The sequence below is a fragment of the Periplaneta americana genome, chromosome 3 (assembly GCF_040183065.1).
Source record: "Periplaneta americana isolate PAMFEO1 chromosome 3, P.americana_PAMFEO1_priV1, whole genome shotgun sequence".
Classification (NCBI taxonomy): domain Eukaryota; kingdom Metazoa; phylum Arthropoda; class Insecta; order Blattodea; family Blattidae; genus Periplaneta; species Periplaneta americana.
This window is the reverse complement of record NC_091119.1, coordinates 80,244,596-80,266,631: the sequence shown is the minus strand read 5'-3', so window position 1 is coordinate 80,266,631 and position 22,036 is coordinate 80,244,596. Positions and strand designations below refer to the sequence as shown.

General features: G+C 33.8%; 1 protein-coding gene across 9 annotated transcripts in view; it reads right to left on the bottom strand.

Annotated features, from left to right (window-relative positions):
* Positions 1–4,219: 4,219 nt before the first annotated feature.
* Positions 4,220–22,036, bottom strand: part of Btk (tyrosine-protein kinase Btk29A) — a 361,167-nt gene continuing 343,350 nt past the window's right edge. For 8 of the 9 annotated variants that reach the window (XM_069820855.1, XM_069820852.1, XM_069820853.1 and 5 more), the window contains one exon: positions 4,220–5,575. In XM_069820855.1, the coding sequence (XP_069676956.1) occupies positions 5,474–5,575 (102 nt within the window). In that variant the 3' untranslated portion in view covers positions 4,220–5,473. Of the gene's footprint in view, positions 5,576–21,646; positions 21,707–22,036 lie in introns of all 9 variants that reach the window. The other variant, XM_069820854.1, reaches the window with a different exon arrangement.

Below are 22,036 nucleotides of genomic sequence, written 5' to 3'. Positions count from 1 at the left end.
AATTACATATTCTAGAAGAAAGTTAAAAAGTAAAGGTGATAGTGCATCACCTTGCTTTAGCCTGCAGTAAATTGGAAAAGCATGAAAACAGAAACTGACCTATACGTGCTACATGTCCTGTCCATCTCAAACATCTGGATTTAATGTTCCTAATTATGTCAGGTGAAGAACACAATGCATGCAGTTCTGCATTGTGTAACTTCATCCCTCTTAGCTCCAAATATTTTTCTAAAAACTTTATTCTCAAACACTCTTAATCTCTGTTCCTCTCTCAAAGTGAGAGTCCAAGTTTCATAACCATACACAATACCAGTAATATAAATGTTTTATAAATTCTAACTTTCAGATTTTTTGACAGCAGACTAGATGACAAAATTATTTATGAAGTAATCCTCGTAGTGGTTTTTCTAGTATTTCAAACAAACATTGATTCTTTATTTCTTGCCACAGAACATTTGGAGCTGTCGGCATAGATTTGATTCCCACTTGGACTGATTACATGGTTGGGTTTATTCAGAGGTTTTCCCAACCATAAGGCGAATGTTAGGTAATCAGTCCTCAATCACTATCACCAATTCCATTATCACTATCTGCATCTTCAATTACAATGATAATGACTAGATTGCTATGTAGCATGAAATGACAATGAAGAAGCAGACAGTTGCAAGTTGCGAAACAGCTGCACCATCTCGTGATATACACTTCTACCTCTAGCGTAATTTGAAAGGAAAACGAAACATTACGATGTATTCCTGTTCAAATGAATGAATAAAAAAGAAAGAACAAGTTTTATATGGATTACTCTGTATCTTCCCTCTAGAGAACAGGTTACAATGTTCCTTTCTTTCCCTTAAGACTAAAGAGGTTCTGTCATGCGCCCAGGAGGAGGGATTTGGTAATTAAGTACTTTGTTTCACGGAGGAAGCAGTCTCTTTTAATAGGGAATGCTATGAACATCCAAAGAAACATATTTCACAGATTTTCAGTGTTTCAAATGGATGGATTTGAAATAAAAAGCATTAATGATGGTGTGGTGGAAGCATGTGTAAAGTTTTTAAACGAGAAAGGGGTTATGATTGTTGATGTTAAATATTGTTATGTAATTTGAACAGGTTTCTTGAACACAACAGCACAGACTTTGGAAACAGCTCATATAATGATAAGTGGGTTAAGTATTTTGAGAGTAGCGAACATGATGAATGCCATTAAGAACTACTTAAAATTGCAGAATATTTTTTTTGCCAGAACACAATGCAAATATAGAAGGGATTTTTGCTTTAATTTCAGCATAATGAATGAATGAATGAATGAATGAATGAATGAATGAGAGAAATCATTTGAATATAGATTCAGTCAAGGGTCTGTTGCTAGTTAAGTACAATTTTAAGCATATGTCTCGCTCAGAATTCTAAAAGTATACTGTAAGTCAGTCTACCACTGTGGAGTTCAATGGTTAGCATGTCTGACAATGAAACAAGCATAATGAATGCATATATTTAGAAACGTAACATGTACATGGATTGCTTCTGAGGTTTTCACTCAACCAATTGGAGCAGAATTGTTGGGTAACTTTTGGCAGTAGACCTCGGACTCATTCCGCGATCATTTATTCACATATCATCATTATCATAGTCCGGGTTAAGTTCACAGTGCAGCGTACTGCATTTGTACAACAGCGTGGCTGTCCGGCAACAAATATCATTCATAGAACAGGAGTGGTAAACACAGTAAGCCCTAAGCTGTGGTGCGAGCCTTCAAGATCTTCTTCCGTAAAACGAAAAGGAAAAGAAAAAAAAATGTAAGTCAACAAGGTCAGCGTGCTTTGTTATTTTAAAGAAGACGAGTTCATCATAAAAATACAGTTCGGTTATATGGCCATGCCCAATAAACCAGTATTAAAATACTATTGTTAATTACTTATAGGCCTAAATCATCAATTTTTCTATTAAGATAAATTATTTTTCCAAAAAATATGACTTTCCCTCGGCATAGTCTCATATTATGTAATATGATTTGAAATTATATATTACATGAAATCGATATACTGCATATATACACATTGGGCATCTGTAAAGAAAATCTCATATTCAGATATTCATTGTTCGACTATCATCATACATTAGATTATGTTTTACGACTCATATGATGGATAAAGGTACGATCACACGTCGCTACTTTTGCAGCGTTGCAGTAAAAAAAACTGCGCAACTCTTGTACTGCGACGTGTGAACAACGGTGCAACCCAAAAAGTAGCGGCTGCCGAACCTGCTGCCCGCTACTTTTCCATGCTGCGCGCAACTTAAAAGTAGCGACGTGTGAACAGGGTTCTCAGGGTTGCAGCCGCAGCATTTTTGATATCGGTTTTGTTGAAACTTTTGCTGCAGTTGCAGTGTTACCACCCAAATGTGTCAATGATACTTTTATTGTTTGGATATATTTTAATGTTAAATGTGATGAAAATAAATTATTTGTAACAGTTATTAAATACACAATACAGTCTGAGCATAACTGGTGACGATATAATTCATTTTTTAAATTTTCCGAAGCACAGTTCCAAACAGGAGGGTTGCCAACATTGATTACGTGAATATGCTGTTGGTTATCATTTAAGTATATAGGCGTTTTTAAAAGCTTTATAGTAAAAATAATGTCAATTTCTGAATACTAGATACGACAGAAAAGCAAATAATAGATAAGGAAGCTTTCGCATGAGTTTCTTAATAATGCGAACATAACCACAAAATGTATATTGAGAAGTCAACACGGAGATGGGAACCTGCAGCATGACTGCAGCTGCAAAAGTAGCACCTTACGTGTGAACAGACTCGCAACCTCCAGTTGCAACTTTTGCAGCACTCGGGTTGCGCAGCACGAAAAGTAGCGTGCAGCGCGCTACTTTTGGCTTACGTGTGAACACGACACGCAACTTTTGCAGCTGCAGTATAAAAGTAGCGCTGCAAAAGTAGCGACGTGTGACCGTACCTTAAGGTGTCCAGGTTAAGTTTCACAATGTTGACATTACAGTGACTAGATGTGAGAGCTGCATGTGACATGACAGGTGTCACCATGGCTGCATATTCTTCAATCCTTATCCGAGTTTGTGCAAGTCATGTAGAAGAGGCAGCATAAGACATGGTCCTTGCAAGTTGCTCTCAGCAAGGTTTTCTGAGGGCTACATTGACACATTTTCCATACATATTTACCACGTTCATAGGAAATTGCGCAACATATAAAGCTATTTTCTGTGTGCACAAACATCCGAACGTGAAAAAATGGTTATAACATTTCGTAATCGACTTCTTTATCGGTTGCTCCATTGATAGGTCCTAAAAGAATGTGCACCAGAAAACTCCACTGCGTGCAGGACTGCTTGCACCTAACTTCATAACTATACAGACGTGGACAAATTATTAGCAAAATGTACAATTTTTATGGCATATTTTTACAAAATTTGACTTTTCAATTTAGACTACTGTTGACATTTTTATGATTATAGTACTTAGATATATGTAAAAATGTCAACTGCAGTCTAAGTAAAATTTTGTAAAATTATACCATAAAAATTGTCAGTTTTGCTAATAATTTGTCCACGTCTGTAGTTGCAATGAAGTAAAACTAGCTGGCGTGTTCTTACAAATGACACCTGACGCATCCTGATATATCTGCCAGGCAATACACTGCAAGTTACTGAAAGTGGGACTATCTTTATAGACATGGTGTGTATACATACATATGGTTATAAATCTGGTCACCTTTCTCTGCTCACATATTATGATTATTGTGTATCGATGTGATCATGATAGATCAAGTACCTTTTGACTTTACTGTTGTGGCTCAGTATTACCACAGTTTCCTGATGAAGATAAAAAATACACTAGAGAACACATGCCACATGACATAACACTATGGAAAAGTGTTTCCAATTTCCCTGACAATACCTGTCCTTATGTCAGAAGTGGTGTTACAGAATTGTTGGTCTCGTTCTTTCTCTAGAACAACTGGGATGTCGCATCTCATGTTCTCTATAACCCAAATATCAGTGCAACAGGCTCGACTTATACCCAATGCTGAAAATTTCCATACTTGGAGTTCTTCTGAAATATGATGAGATTATCCTTTATTATTACATAATTAATTTTGGAGCTTAACAGTTGAGAAGTAGGAAACTACACTAAACAATTGTAAAAACATATCAGTTTTATAATTCCACAAAGGTGAGTAAAATGTTACTGCGCATTTATTTTGTTATTAACCTCATATTTTACACAACAAAACACTGAAGAATGACTACTCACATTGCCTTCAAATGACCTCAATACACTGAGTTGCATACCTTGACAATTAAGAGACTGAATAATTAAGATCATGTGACAAATAATTTTTTATCAAATTTGTCAATTAAAAAAGACAAAATATATAATGTTTCTAGTAAAAATAGCCCACAATATAGGCTACACAGTGAAAATGCTAAATAGATCACAATTTCCATTAAACAAATTTCAAATCTCGTTTTGCAGAATAGGCACTGAACGTTTCTGAGGAATTACATTATGGAATCATGGTTTGGTATGTCAGTATATGGTGTGTTTTATGCAGAAAAAAGTGCAACTTCCATAAACTGAGAGAGAGAGAGAGAGAGAGAAAAGAAAAAAAAAAAAAAAGAAAGCTGCTATGTCAGGTAGTAGATTTATTGCATGTAAAAGATACCAATCCCATTATTCATGAATAAAGGCAAAATTTCATGTCCAGACCTGCCATACTCTATTTTCAACTCTTGGTAACAGATGTCACCCCAATAACGATTGGGAAGACCTCTGTTGGAGAAAAGTGGGAACATTTGGATTCATAATCTCACTAATCAACAGAGCTACCTGTATAATGGTCCAACAAACGTACTGGTATAAGGTGCACGAATTAAAAATGAGTATCCATTAAATCGAGAACAATTGTGAAGGGCCAATGAACTTGCTGTCAAGTGCTTATGTTAGGAAACCACCTTACCAACAAAAATTTCACTAAAGCAGAAATGTAGCACTAGATTCTTATTCTTCATAATACATTGCAGGTATGAAATAAACCACATGTTCACTTTGAGAAATTAAAAAGTCTTCCAAGTGATATGTTTCTTGAATGATTTCTTAGAGGAATGCAGACTGGGAATGCTAAATGCAACCATATGGCCACATTGTGTCAATAAAAACACTTTCACTTTCAAATGACATGTCCCAGCATAAACCGGAAAAATACGGCATGCAGACTGGCACATTAAACGTGTAGTAAGAACACCAAGACGCAGAATATCTCACTTCCGTTTTGTTGCCTGGATGGCACGGCAGATCTCCATCCACGGGTGTCCACTACTGTAGGAGGCACAGAAGATACATACCTCGGCTGACGTCGTGGCAGCTGTGGGGGAAGAAGGTGCTGGAGGCTTGCAGCGGGGAGATGACAGGGTGCAGTGAAGCAGGGAGAGTCAATCAGCTAGCAAACCTTGTGACACGTTCAGAAGCTGTTCCTTGAGCATGCGGAATGATGGGCGATCCTCAGGATTGTGATTCCAACACTTCCTCATCACCTGCAAGATAAAATACAGGCTGTACTTAATTCACTACATATCTATCAATCTAAATGTTGTATGGATAGTGTGTAAAGTTTCCACGTAAGAAAGCCAAGCTCAACTTCTAGGAAGTTCAATTGAAAGTTTTGATAAATGCAGTACTGACACTTTCTCTTTAGACACTCCTGATTCCATGATCCATCATTCCAAAATTAATTATACTACGGAACATGATTTTTACCTCTGGGAAACTAGCCGCTGTTATTTTATGAACTTTTATACATAGAAACCGAATATGTTGTTTATAACTGTCTATTGGGTCTCATTTTCTTGTAGATTCAATTCCCGACTATGGCAAATTAATATCGTCTACAGTAAATACTAAGGCTTTGTAACTTATATTTTGCAGAATGTATATACTAAATAAACCATTATTCGCAGTTTACAGCATAATAGTTACATTAATAAACGTCCTAATTCCTAAACCTATTGTGTGTGTCATGTACTGATCAGTAGACATCGGGTTTTTAGGCACTAAAAATTGCAGTTTTAGGCGCCTAAAATAAGCTCAAAATTTGTAAAATTAGGCTCTATTTTAATGACAATAGGCATTTTAGGCACATCAAGGTATCATACTTATTTCTTTCACTGAAATTTTTAGTTATACACTAAAATACGCACAAAAAAGTATGTTTAAACATTAAAAAAGAATACTATATTATATTTATAAACAGAGCTGCACAAATTTAATATATTGAAACTAATGAAATAATGATTATTGATATCAAGATTACTCATTTTAAGTTATTGAAATTCAGTTCCATGCTCAGACTTTATTATAATTATCTGCACAGTACACCACCAGAATTTTTTCTAAATTCTCCACAGTTAACCTTTGCCTTTTGTCACTGAGAATCATTTTGAAAGCAGAAAAACTTCTTTCAACCGAAACTGATGTGAGAGGCTCAAATTTTAAATTAGGTACAATAGAAACATCAATACTTACTGCAACATTTACACTTTCCCCCGATATCACTCTTGATACTTTTTCCAACAATGAAAATCCTATATTCTTATTTAATACGTTGTCCCACTTATTTTTAACTTTTTTCCCAGTTTCGCCCAAAGCAGAATGTATGTTCACTTGAGCTTCCTTTACTATTGCTATTTGGCTACAAAGAGATTGTTTTTCACGTTCTAATTGTTCAATGCTTGCAGGTATGAAAGAAAAGTTTGATGTTATGTAGGCAATATCGTTTTTCACTCGTGAGTCATTCAGACAATAATAATAATAATAATAATAATAATAATAATAATAATAATAATAATAATAATAATAATAATAATAATAATCCCGAAAAGACAAAGTATATGATTATGACTCGTGACGGGAATATTGTACGAAATGGAAATATAAATATTGGAGATTTAGCCTTCGAAGAGGTGGAAAAATTCAAATATCTTGGAGCAACAGTAACAAATATAAATGACACTCGGGAGGAAATTAAACGCAGAATAAATATGGGAAATGCGTGTTATTATTCGGTTGAGAAGCTCTTATCATCCAGTCTGCTGTCCAAAAATCTGAAAGTTAGAATTTATAAAACAGTTATATTACCGGTTCTTCTATATGGCTGTGAAACTTGGACTCTCACTCTGAGAGAGGAACATAGGTTAAGGGTGTTTGAGAATAAGGTGCTTAGGAAAATATTTGGGGCTAAGCGGGATGAAGTTACAGGAGAATGGAGAAAGTTACACAACACAGAACTGCACGCATTGTATTCTTCACCTGACATAATTAGGAACTTGAAATCCAGACGTTTGAGATGGGCAGGGCATGTAGCACGTATGGGCGAATCCAGAAATGCATATAGAGTGTTAGTTGGGAGACCGGAGGGAAAAAGACCTTTAGGGAGGCCGAGACGTAGATGGGAGGATAATATTAAAATGGATTTGAGGGAGGTGGGGTATGATGATAGAGACTGGCTTAATCTTGCACAGGATAGGGACCGATGGCGGGCTTATGTGAGGGCGGCAATGAACCTTCGGGTTCCTTAAAAGCCATTTGTAAGTAAGTAAGTAAGTAATAATAATAATAATAATAATAATATTTATTAATACTATACACTTGAGCTACATTAGGCATTGCAGCTCGAAAGAGCAGAAGCTCGTGCTCGGGCGCAGTTCAGATCAGTTATACAAAATACATCACAAAATTACGAGAGTTCATTGAGCACAATCACATTAATAAATGGTAAAATACATACAGCATGTAATAACAGGGTCTATATACAAATAGAAAATACAGAAGTACATGAATATTAGAGTAACAATTTTAACTCAATTAGCTTAAACAATTAAATAATTAATCTGATTTGTTTCTTAAATCTATGTGTGTTAAGTGTACTTAGCTCAGGGTAAGCTCTAATTAATGTATTATATATTTTGGGTCCAAAATTTCTGCTGTGTTTTAATCCAGCAGTTGTGTGGCATTTGGGAGTATTTAGAAAGAAACTGTAGTTTTGTCTCGTCTGGTATTCATGAGGATCATATTTAAACTTATTGTGGTTTTTATGGAAGTAAATCAGCAATTTTTGTTTATAAATTTGTTCTAGATTTGATACGCCAAATTCCTGAAAAATTAATTTTGTTGGGTAATCAAAAGGTTTATATAGACAAATTTTGATAATTCTTTTTTGGAGCAGATTTAAAGGACGGAGAGTCGATTTTGCCATTCCTCCCCAACCTAAAATACCATACTGAATTATTGATTGAAACAGAGCTAAGTACACAGTACGCAGAACATAAACAGGTAAATAAGAGCGTAGAATGGAAAATTTGTGGATTGTTTTACGCAATCTGTTACACAGAAAGGAGATATGCTTGTCCCATTTTAAATGTTGGTCAATAATAATGCCTAAATATTTAACTTGTGAGGATATACTCAAAGCGTTACATGAGCAAGTAGGTAGGTTACAATCATGTATAGTTATACTTATATTATTATTTATTTCTAGTTGCTCAAGGCCATGTGATGTTAATGAAAATGGTATTAATTTTGTTTTAGAAACGTTCAAAGAAAGTAAGTGAGCATCCAGCCATTCTTTAATAATATTAATACCACTGTTAGAATTTTGATAAGTTTCATTCCAACTCGAACCGCTAAATATAACCACAGTATCATCAGCATAAGAATACAGAGTACCAGAATATTTCTCAATGTCAATTTTAAGTAAATCGTTGATATATATTAAAAACAAAACAGGACCTAAAATCGTCCCCTGAGGTACACCTATATCAATGTTACGTGATTTACTAAGGTGATCATTTATTTTAGTTGCTTGAGTTCTGTTACTTAAGTAAGATTTAAATAATTTTAAAGCAATTCCATTAATTCCTAATCTATCCATTTTATTCAAAAGTATACTGTGATTGACCGTATCGAAAGCTTTTTGTAAGTCTAGAAAAATTCCTAGACATTTATTTCCTACATCTAATTCTTGAATTATTTTTGAGGTAACTGCCATAATAGCATCATCAGTGCACAAATTTTTTCTGAAACCAAATTGATTATCATTTAGTAGTTTATTTTTTTCTAAAAATGTTATTAACCGTGTTTTTATACATTTTTCAAATACCTTAGAGAGACTGGGTAATAGTGAAATGGGTCTGTAATTATTAAGATTACTTTTGTCACCAGACTTGTGAATTGGTATCACCACAGCATGTTTTAGGGCTGAGGGAAATACACCTTGAGATATGCACAAATTAAATATAAAGGCAAGTGGTTTAGAAATAGCTTCGATAATAAGTTTCAGGGTATTTGTTGTAATACCATCAATACCAGGAGCCACATTATTTTTTAAACTGTTTACAATATTAATGATTTCACATTCGTTTACAGGAAACATAAACATAGATGATATACTTTTATTATAAAGCTTATAGTGATGAGTACCAAATACTTTCTTTTTTATATTAGATACGATGTCATGACTTACATTAGTAAAATGATCGTTAAATTCATTTGCGATAGTTTCCTTATTTTCAATTGTTATTCCATTTCGACTTATAATTGTCTTTAATATACTATTTTTATTACATTGGGTGTCAGTAGCTTCGTTTATGGTCTTCCAAAATTGCTTTGGATTATTTTTATTTTTGTTAAATTTTTCAGATTAATATTTGATTCTCTGATTTCTTATTACATTAGTGAGAATATTTCTATATTTTCTGTAGTAATTTAATAAAACATTGTTTTATGGGTCTCGTTTAACTTGCTTAGCTAACTTAACCCTAGATCGTATTGATTTAACAATACCTGTGGTAATCCAAGGTTTAATTTTTTTGTACTTACTTGAGAATTTGAGAGGGACATGATTAGAATATTTACAAATTAGGTTACAGAGTATTTTATAAAAATTATCGAAACATGTATCTGCGTCTTCATTGTAGAATATAGATTCCCAATTAATATTATTAATATTTGAGATTAGGCTTTTATGGTTTATAATTAGCTTATAATTGTCCGAAGGTTCAGTGGCTTCTCTGCTAATACTTTTATTACTGATTGACAACAATGCAAAAGTCATATAATGATCTGTTATTGCGCTTGCATATACTCCAGGTATAAAATTTAAGTTATTTCCCGTTTTTAGGAAAATATGGTCAAGACATGAATTGGATGATGGACGAGTAATGGAATTTAAGTATTTCACGTATCCATATTCATGCATGATATTTAAATACGTGTTGCCAAAATTATCTAATCTATTTTCTAAAAGTTGAATGTTTATGTCACCAAGAATAACATGGTTGTTTAAATCTTTGTATATTGACAAGAAGCTTTCAAAATTTTTCAGAAATTCATTTTTGCATAGTTTTGGAGATCTGTAAATTGCAGTTAGGTTAACAAGAGTATCATTAATAAGTGTTAATTGAAAATGTATAGCGTTGCAATGGGAAATGTCAATATCACTTAAAGACACTACGATGTTTTCCTTGAAATATACAACTATACCATCACATTTATTATACTTATTACTTTTAACAAATTTTTTATAACCATTAATATCATAGCCAGAGTCATGATCAAGCCAGGTTTCAGTTAGAACTATAATATCAAAGTAAAAGGAAAAATTATTAAGTAAAACACAGAGTTCGGAAAAATTTTTGTTGATGCTACAAATGTTTAAGTGAAATATTTTAAGATCTGATAGAATATTGGTAATATACTCATTGCAGTGAAGTAAATCGTTAAAAACCATTGTGTTATTATTGTTATTAAATTTGCACTGATGGATTTCATTTAATATAGTATTACTAGCCATTTTAAGTCAATTATATTGTATAATTAAACGTGGTTACCGACACAATAGTATTTACAAATTATTTACATCGTCAACATTAGCGATTTTACTCACGGGGCTCGCTTCATCTTTTCTTGCAAATATCTTACCGTCTCTTGTCCATACAAATTTATACACTGCTTTCACACACGCTGCACTATCAGTTTCAGGTAATTTATCAATAACTGTGACCAATTCTTTAAAATACTTAGAATAATACACCACTGACTGAATCCAGGTTCCCCATCGTGTAACAACCGGCTGAGGTGGGAGTGGGATATCTGGAAAGTTCTCTCTGAATATTGAAATCCTGGATGGGGCTTTACAAAAACATTTTTTTGTGTTAGAAATAAACGAATTGACAAGAGGAAATTCATTCCGGATTGTTTCAGAAACCCTGTGAAGGCCATGTGCTAGATAGGTTACATGCGTGAGGTTAGGATAAAATGTTTTAAGAAGTGGAGCTGCAGCAACCATGTATGAGGCATCATCAGTACAAAACAACAGAACTTTAGAATCGTCTATATTACCTGAGTATAAAGACTGTAGGCCTTTATTTACAAAATAAGCAATGGCTTGGCTATTCACTTTCGAAAGTTCCTTAACACATACGAGGTGTGGAATCGAAGGTCCATCAGGACTAAGTTTTCCTACTACTATATTTGCTATATACCTATTCATAGGATCTGAGGTTTCATCCACAGAGACCTATATGTAAGAATCACCTATATCCTCCCGAATGGAAGCTAAAGTTTCATTGTATATTCTGTCTACGTAATTTTTTCTTAGGATCGACTCAGATGGGATATTTTGTTTGCAGTATTTTTGTAAAAACTGTCTTAAAACCGGATTTTCAATTGCATTCCAGGGAATGTTAGCAGCAACAAACGCTCTGGTTAAATCAGCATAGAAATTGCTGCTGAGATTGGATGAAGTAGGCTGTGTTAGTAAAGTTTGTTGCAGTTTATTTTTCTCCTGAGCTTTAGCCTTATGAGCCGCTCCTTGCACATGCTGCTTTAGGTGGCACTTCTTTTCTTGCGAAATCTAAAAATGTAAAGTAAACTGAATTAAAATAAAATCCTAATTGTTGTATTGCCGTATTTCTATCACAAAGTTAGTGGGTTCGAACAATCAAAATTTTAATGACCTGCAAATACTTTAACTATCGGAATTTAAAAGGTTAAAGTGTAGTGGTCTTAAAAAGAATTATACCTCAGGATAGCTCAGTCAATGTATAAATATTATAGGCCTACTCATTAAAATTAATAGAATTTATATATTTCAACTATTGTTACATACCTGTTTGCTACAGATCTTGCAGAATATTATTTTTCCATCATAAGTGAATTCTGAATATTCTGTTAGCCATTGCCGGATCAATGTAGATTTTGCACTTATATTTTTCGGCATTATCGCGTTAAACTTCACAGGAAAACGTCCTACCGCTCAAAACTTCTCAACACAAATAAGGTGAGGGAAAGAGCAACTGTTAACGAGCATTCAAATGAACCGTTGTTATTGAGATTCAATTGGACAAAAATACAAAGTTCCACTTATTGTTGCATTTCCTGGTAGTGTTAACACTAGGAGGGCCATTCTTTTAAATATTTTGTAACGGTTTACCCTACTAATTCGCAGTTTTACGACTTTTCATAAATATTTCAAAAACACTCTTTCTCCAAAAATTGTGATTTTATGACACTCTGAAGGGCAGTACAGCTAATCGGTTTCAGATCGAAAACAGTCATTTTTATAGTATAGTATATCTCTGAATCGGTAGCAGCACATGTTGTGATTGTTGCCTGCTTCAAAACTAAGGTTGGGTTTTCTGTCGGCATTTATGCCTCCAAACATGTTAAATTCGGTGAAATCTATTGCAAGTGTCGTGAGATTCAAAACATTTTGTTTCCTTTATCAATGGTTTCATGGCCGGTGTGAAGCAAACTTTCCACTTTTTAAATGCCTTAAATTTCGCAGTGAATGCATGTATAAATTATAAAAAGTAAGAGTAAAATGCGAAACTTTACAGTGAGTTAGGCATTTTTAGGCGAATATTAACAAATTAGGCTCTAATAACCGTTTTAGGGCATTTTAGGGCACTATAAAACTCTTTGAATACCTTTCAATTTCCGTGAAACACAAATATTAATAATTATTTTTACTTTTCTCCTAAAGAAACAAAATAGGCATTTGCCCTAGAATCCGATGTCTGCTGATCAGATGTCCCAGATTAGGTGGGACACCTTTAGGCATTTTCTCCTGCTGTTCCCTCAAAATCGACAGTTAAACGTTCTGCATTAGGGAAAGACATACACTTTTGTCGCAATTATCGAGATTTCGTTTCCAAATACCACAGCACTGACAACGGCTGACAAACAAATCAGCTATTTCCAGCTCTTGTGCATGTCGGTCGCATGTTAGTTCTGTTGCATCTGTCCAGAGCACGATTGAATCTAAGAAATCTGAGTTAGTAATTTTTTTTAAGTCATTCTCTGTTCTGAATTCTTCACAATGCCGAAACGAAAATGGTCTGTCCAGCTACGTTTTGACCATATAAACCAGTAGTGTCAGAGTTGTAAGCTCTGAAACCAGTTGTGGTGCTAGAGACTCTAGTCGGAGCGTGAACTTGCTTATGTCTGTGGAAGCACCGGAGCACGCAACGAGTTATAGTGGAATGCTCCTCTCCGTTTAGACTGTGTCTGACAATGCTGATATAAACGCACTAACACTCTAAAATAATACTGAGTGGCAAAGCCTCAAAGTTGAATATTTAGATGTTGGCTTCGAGTCTAGCATCAGACTATTATTGTCATTGTGCGATTAGTGACTGCAAGGAAGTGTGTACAAGAGGAAGCTCCCACTCCTACTGAATTTTAAAGATAAAGGTATGTGTAACTTTTTGGTATAATAATTATACATATACTGAGAGCTGTGTATCTGTTCTATTAACTAGTATTCGTTAGGAGAAAAATTCAATATTATTTTTGTTCTAGAAATTTAAACAGAATTTGAAAAAATATATATCCGGACATATTGATAAAAATTTAGTATATTGTAGAGAAATTTAAGATGATTAAGAAGAAAAAATCCTGCAACCAGGACTTGCTTTATTCGAAAACAAAATGTTGGTTGGTATCATAACAAATTGACACAAATGGCCCAAAATCGTAATAAAAAAGCAAACAGGATGTTAATTTAAAGCAATTGAATAAATTAAGGAATTGAACTTATAATAATTTTATGCAATGAACTTACAGAATTAGTATTGAAATAAAAGTTAAATGTCTTAAGTTAAATTCGTTTGTTTAACAATAGGAATTTTAATATTTTCATAATAATTGTTACATATGGTGACTCATATGGAATTCTTCCAGAAGAAAAGGTGTGCAATGAATGATTTATGTAATTATGTGAAGGACAAATTGAATATTACAGGACTGTAGTGATACCACTGCAAGAAAAATTATAAAAACGGTTAGATTTTTAAGATGCGACTTCAAGATATTTTGGAAGCAATGTGTTATAAAATGTGACAAGTTTGTGCTAAAATACCGAAAATGTTTGAATTTAGAAAAAAATTTCCCGGAATCTAACGAGATTATAACGTTCACATAGTACACAGAGTCTACTCCTGCTGCATAATCTGTTGGAAGACCAAAAAAATAATTTTCAGAAGGCAGTTTAACCTTTATGTAGTCGCGTGGGGGTCAAACTGACCCATGGGTATTTAAATTTAGCTTTATTTTCATTATTATGTTGGCTATACCGTTCTTTATTTCCATAGCTTCCTAAAACAAGGATACCTTTCGGCCATTGTCATTGTTGTTAGTCTAACAGTTACCCTGGATGAATTAGGACGTGTTGATTTGTCACTGGGTGAGACTGACCCCCACGTGACTAATAGTGTAATTTTTTGTTGGCAATCAGATTTTCAGCTGAGAGAGTTCTGAAGCCTTCATCTGCATACTTATGAGGAGAGAATGTGCTTATTTTGTGTCCTTTTGTTTTTTTCTGTATTTAATTAATACATTATTTTGAATAGACCTAATTCAGGTAACCCGAGTTTCTTTCAGATTGAAAAAGTAACGAATTACATCAATGCCTAAGACATATTTATTCATAACAGCCCTCACACTAAAAATCTTAGGATATATATTTTTTTGGAGAAATTGGCCATGAATTGGCCAAACAAATAGTGAAGAGAGCCATAACTAGCCACATTCCAAATAAAGACATCTTCGAGCTAGTGCTGCTAAAATTGCTAAAAGTCTACCCCCCCCCGCCCCACAGACGAAAGAAATAGAGGAGAATTCCCGACGTGCAAGATGTAGTGTTTTTTCCGAGAAACAAAGACAATAAAACAAGCAATTTTTGTGTCACATCCAGGAAAATTATGTGTAAAAGCCATATGAAACACGTAGGCTATGCATAGAGTGTCTAGAAGATAGGAAAAATGACGAATATGTGTGAATTCCTCCACAAGGGTTATTAATCTTGAATTTTATTAAGTCTTGATTACGCTACCTTATTTGGATGATACTAACTTAATAATTTATGTAACGTAAATTCATGTTTTACTCGATTAACATCCATGGACATTTTGCAGGATTTGCAATTGTGTTATTTTCTGTGTAATTCCACTCAAATTTTTGTGGTTTTTTAGAGTAGAAATGTTTAACACACTTATAAACTAATACTATGAGTAAAGTGATTTACAAAAAAGTCATTAAGGGCCATAATTTTTTCGATTTTCTTGGGGAGTCAAAACAACCTACACACAACTACCTGTGTCCATTTGTTTCATGCGACTACTTAAGGGTTAAAAACAAGGTGTAGATTAGTATATTCATTGGTGAAGGAGAGATCAAAAGAAGAATTGTGTCTTGCAAGTCAACTCTCATTGAGGAGTGTAGGGATGCAGCATCTAATAAAAGACAAAACAGAAACGACTTCAAAAAAGGCTACAATGTATAAAAAAATCTACCTTTTACCATGTCCGCTTCTTAAAGAAGCACAGTAATTTTATTGGTATATAAATTCACTAAACAGCAATACATTAATTCTGAAAATCTGTAATATAGAAGACAAGGTATTAACTTTGTCTAAATGCACCTCTCTCACACAAGTATAATAAGAGTGTATATACAGAAAAAATATGCTACCTGTAATTACTATACAAAGTTTCACGAAAATCTGTTAAATATGAGAAAAGTTATTAATTTTGTCTAAATATACCTGTAATTGAGTAGTTTCTCTTACACTAACGTAATTAGAGTTTGTATACAAAATAAATATATTACGGTACCTATTACTACAATACAAAGTTTCACGAAAATCTGTTACATAGGAGAAAAGTTATTAATTTTGTCTAAATTAAATGCACCCCTTATAATAGGGTAGTTCCTCTTACTCAAATGTAATGAGCGTTTTTATACAAAATAAATATGTTACTGGTGACTACTGTACAAAATTTAATGAAAATCTGTTAGATATGAGAAAAGTTACTAATTTTGTCTAAAAAAAAATTATGGTTTATTTAACGACACTTGCAACTGCAGAAGTTTTATCAGTGTTGCCAGAGTGCCAGAATTTTGTCCCACATGAGTTCTTTTACATGCCAGTAAATCTACTGACATGAGACTCTCACATTTAAGCATACTTAAATGCCATCGACCTGGGGCGGGATTGAGCACAGAGCAACCGACGTCTAAATTCACCCCCTTATAGGGATAGTTTCTTTTACACGAACGTAATAAGAGTTTGCACACAAAACAAATATCTTACCTGTAACTACTGTAAAACGTTTCATGAAAATCTGTTAGGAGCGAAGTTATTAGTTTTGTCCAGCTCTAAAGAGCAAAGTCATCACTCTAAAGAGCAAAGCTGTCACTCTAAAAAGCAAAGCCGTCAGTTTTACAAGAAAAAGAAATAAAGTAATCATATCGTGTATGTTAGGGGGTGAAACCATTCCTGAAGTTAACAAATGGAAATACCTAGAAATAACTTTTAGCAGTGATCTCGGCTGGGGGGATTACGTTACTGACACAACGGGAAAGCATGGAGAGCATTACACTTTATGATGAGGGTACTAAGGAAAGGCTCTGATAAATCCAAAGAGATTGCATATAAGTCACTAATTCGTCCAGTAATGGAATATGGTGCTGCATGTTGGGATCCTTACAGATTAGAACATATTAAGACATTGGAAAAGATTCAAAAACGGGCTCTCAAGCATTGTCGTAATAATTCAACATTAAAATGGGACACACTAACAGACAGGAAAACGCGAATTCGATTATGCGCAATGTACAAAACATACAGAGGTGAGTTTGACTGGAGAAACATAAAAAATAAGTTGCAGCCGCCAAATTACTCTTCAAGGAACGACCACTCACATAAACTGGGGGAAAGAAGACAGAGGATGGACACTGGAAAGTTTTTTTTTTTCTCAATCGTACTATCAGGGACTGGAATGCTTTACAAGCAGACTTACTAAAGGCTTTACCAATAACCAAAAATGTATTTAGAAATAGGCTTAAGAACTTTACTAATAGATGGTAGTACAGTGAAACCTGTTCAAATCGGAACCTGAATAATCCGGAATCCTGTCTATTTCGGAACAATTTATTGGTCCCGGCAAAATTTGTATGCATTATGTGTAATTTTTCCTGAATAAAACGGAAACTGTCCAACGCGGAAACGGAAACTGTCTGCTACTGTTCAAAACGGAAACAATATTTTGGAGACACTATATTTTGTAACTATATTTTGAAACAGCGTGTAATTTCAAGGAATATACGAAATATATAGGTCACTAAGATAAAAACAAGTTTTCTTTGCAAAATTTTAGAGGGTACGAGGGTGTGTTGGCCTGTAGGTCATAAATTTTATTACCCTGTTGACTAGGCAGACGAGTCCCTTCTAAGATTTTCAATGCTTCACACCCGTGTACTGTCGTAGCTAAATAGAGCGCAAGTGTAGTGATTTCCAGGTAAAAAAAAAAGTTGCATAAAATGCGGCATTAACATTAAGTGATGAAGTAAAAGTTATCGAGATAAAGGAAAATTAGAAACAAAGTCTATGTGAATTAATGTTGAAGTTCAGTGGAAAACTCAGGTGTGACACTTTAAAAATTAAAGATCGTAATGAGTGAGTGGCTTGCGGCCGATATTGGTGACAAAAAAGAAACCAGAAAGCAACTGTTTATGTGGAAATAAATGAACTGTTGTGAGAGTGAGTTCTTCATGACCTTTCAAAGAACAAGCCTGGATCTATTCTGCAAAGCAAGCTATTGAACTGGGAAAGAAATTAAATAAACCAGAATTCAAGGCTTCTAATAGATGGCTCTTAGTCCAATTAATTAATAATGTGCAGTGATATGCAGTACAGTATTAGAGTATAGTGTTAGATATTAAATAAAATGAGATTAGTAAACTTTAGTAATGTTTAATGACTAATGAGTGAGTTACGATAATATTTATACAGAAAATGAGATTTTAATCAAGATGATTCACCAACGGAATAAGCAGCAGAAAGCTGATTTAATGTGATTAGTGTTAATTTTGTACTTCTTGCAATTTGCGGCATGTCATGCATGAATGACAAAATATTCCATTTTAATGTCACACCTGAATAATACGGAAACCTGTCCACAACGGAAAAAAAATTAGGACCATGTCACTTCCGTCTTGAACAGGTTTCACTGTATATTATGCACACTATTTAAAGGGTGTAATTGATGTTTTGTTATTTGAAGTGTTGTGTATCAGTTAAGAAGTGTGTTGGGTCAATGAAGAGTGTTTGTGTCAGTGAAGTTTTATAGTTTATAGTGGTAGTGCAAAGTATTTGAACAGTGAAATGTTTTTGAAGTGTTAGTGAAATCAGAATAGTGTCGTGAAATGTGTCGTAGTTCCAGTGCAGTGAGTGAGTTGACAGTGAAATGAGTGCAGTGCTGAAAGGTACTTGTGCATGTATGAACATATCATACTCATGGGTTTAAGATACAAATTAGATTTACTTTAAATGTTATTTTAAGTGATAGTGCGTTTAATTTAGAATGCTCCTTGTTAATATTATTATACTATTGTTATTGTTATTATTATTATTATTATTATTATTATATTATTATTAGTAGTATTATTCTTGCACAGGATAGGGACCAATGGCGGGCTTATGTGAGGGCGGCAATGAACCTTCAGGTTCCTTAAAAGCCATTTGTAAGTAAGTATATTATTATTAATTTATTATTAATTGTGTTTAGGCTATTATTAATTGTCATTATTGAGTGTAATTAGTTACTACTGCCACCGAGTATATACCCATTTGGAGTGTGAATAAATATATACATAGAGATTTACACTTTCACCACTGTGCAGTGGTTAGCCAATAATAGGCTATCACAATAGATGCAATAATTTTAAAACAATAAAAATGAAAACATTAAAAATTACAATGACTATTATAAGTTTATTATGTCATACTACTTTTGACCAATAAAACGGTACAAAGGACGTCTTTCAACCAATCATGGCTGCTTATCGCACATTTTATCACTTCCCTAGCATTTGTTTATTGTTATCACTACCCTAGCATTTGTTTTTATCACTTTTCTACCATTTGTTTCTTTGTTTGCCAACATTTCAAACTGAACATTTTTACGGTACTATAAAACATGTTTTGCGATCGTTATTTGTTTTCCACATAGATAGTTGACAGAAAATGGAGGCTCCATTCAAATGTTTTGGTGAAGAGAACATTAGTGAAATAGAATTTTAATAAGCCAATTAATATCTAATTTATTGTATTAGAGTACTTTATTTCTTCTAATCTTGATATATTTTCTTCTGTTTTACCACCTCTCTATCATTTGTTTCTTTGTTTGGCAACATTTCAAACTGCAAATTCTTTACGGTACTATAAAACAAGCTTTGCAATCATCGTTTACCGCATACACATTCAACTGAAAATGCAGCTCCGTTCAAACATTTTGGTGAAGCTAACATTAGTGAAATAGAATTTTAGTAAGTCAATTAATATTTTATTGTATCAGAGTATTTTATTTCTTTTAATCATTATGAACTTTCTTCTAATTGTGTAATAGTCAATTAAATTCCATTCGAGTTTTGATTTTCTCTAAATAAATCAAAACCTCTAGTGAGATTGCTGTTGATAATAAGGACCAAATTTTATATAAGTAAGCCTATACAAACAAAATCTATGCATTAAATTAATAAAATTAAGAATATAATGCTAATTAATAGATGCAAAAATAACAATGATAATAATGAAAAATTAAAGATTACACAATGATATTAAAAGTAAAAAGTAAATCCGTGGTGCTACAGCCCATGAAGGGCCAAGACCGACCAGCTGGCTGCTGGCCTCACGTCCACATACCGAAGCAGAGGTGGACGATCATCCTACCAGAATGGAGGTATCTTGTGGTTAGCACGATGATTCCCCCAGCCATTATAGCTGGTTACACAATGATATTAATGATAAATATTTACAAGTTTAAAGAAGTTAAAAAAAAGTCTATACCATATAATTACATAGATCGAATTTGCTGCTGTGCATGTTGGTATTTTTAATGCTTCTGGAGACTGGGGAAAGAGATTTGGATTTTCTATTATAGAAAAGTAAGTGAGCTCTCATGTCTTTCATAGGAACGCGAAAACTAATGTTACTTATGAAAGAATCACAGGTTATGTCACCTCTGAGGACCTTGAATAAGAGTTCGTGATGTCTGGAATATAAACTTCGACAATTAAAGTTATTTTTTATTTTATTTTAGTAGGTTATTTTACAACGCTTATCAACATCTAAGGTTATTTAGTGTCTGAATGAGGTGAAGGTGATAATACCGGTGAAATGAGTCTGGGGTCCAACACCGAAAGTTACCCAGCATTTGCTCAAATTGGGTTGAGGGAAAACCCCGGAAAAAACCTCAACCAGGTAACTTGCCCCCACCGGGAATCGAACCCGGGCCACCTGGTTTCACGGCCAGACGTGCTAACCGTTACTCCACAGGTGTGGACACACACAATTAAAGTAGTCACTGTTTTTCTCATAGCTGTATCAGGAATCATTGGGCAGAAATCTGTATGAACAAAAAGATATGCATTTTCTTTGGATATTTTCTAATTTAGTCAAATCAGTTGTAACAGAATTCCATATTACAGATGCATATTCGAATTTCGATCTAACTAATGTATAGTAGAGTATTAGAAAAGAATCAGACTTACAGGTAGAGAAAGAATAAGTTACTGACTGTATTATTCCCAACATTCTGATTACATGACTGTATAATGTATTCAACGTGCTTGCAACTGTCAATGAATATTCCCAAGGTTTTCAGCACAATACGTTCTGTTAATTTGAACATTATTTTGGTAATAGCTGAATTTGAAAGGAGAAGTTTTTCTCGAAAATGGCACGGCATTGATCTCTGAAACGTTAATTTTCATACCTTGTCTTCAGACCACTTTTCAACTGCATTAATGTCACATTGGATAGCTGACAGTCAGTAATACTTTTAACTGTATGGAAGATTTTTAAATTATCAGCAAATAACAGGCAGTCAGAAGTTATTCTTCTACAGATATTATCTATGAAGATTATAAATAGAAGAGGTTTTAAAATAGAGGGACTCCACAGTTCAAGTTATATAGATCAGAGCATTTATTAAACAGTTGTACACACTGTCTGTCACTTACTCTTCAAACCAGTTTATATAACTTACAGACTGGTGCTTCCTATCTTCTGAAGCAAGATTTTATGTGGCACTACATCGAACACTTTGCTGAAATCAAAATATATTGAATCAGTTTGTCTCTGTGTTTCTATTACTGGTACAATTTGATTTAGGTATGAGATAAGATTAGTTACTACAGATTTAGATTAAATAAATCTATGTTGTGCTGCACTAAGTTTGTTTTTCACATAAAAGGAAATGTACCGGTATTTGTGAATAATGGTCTCAAAAATTTTTTTTGAAGTTATTCAGGAGAGAGATTGGTCTGCAAGTTCTAACATAATTTCTTTTGCATTTTTTTAAATACAGGAAAAATTGCTGTTTGCTGCCATTATGAAGGAAACTTATTGTTTTTCAGACTAAAGTTAAATATATGGG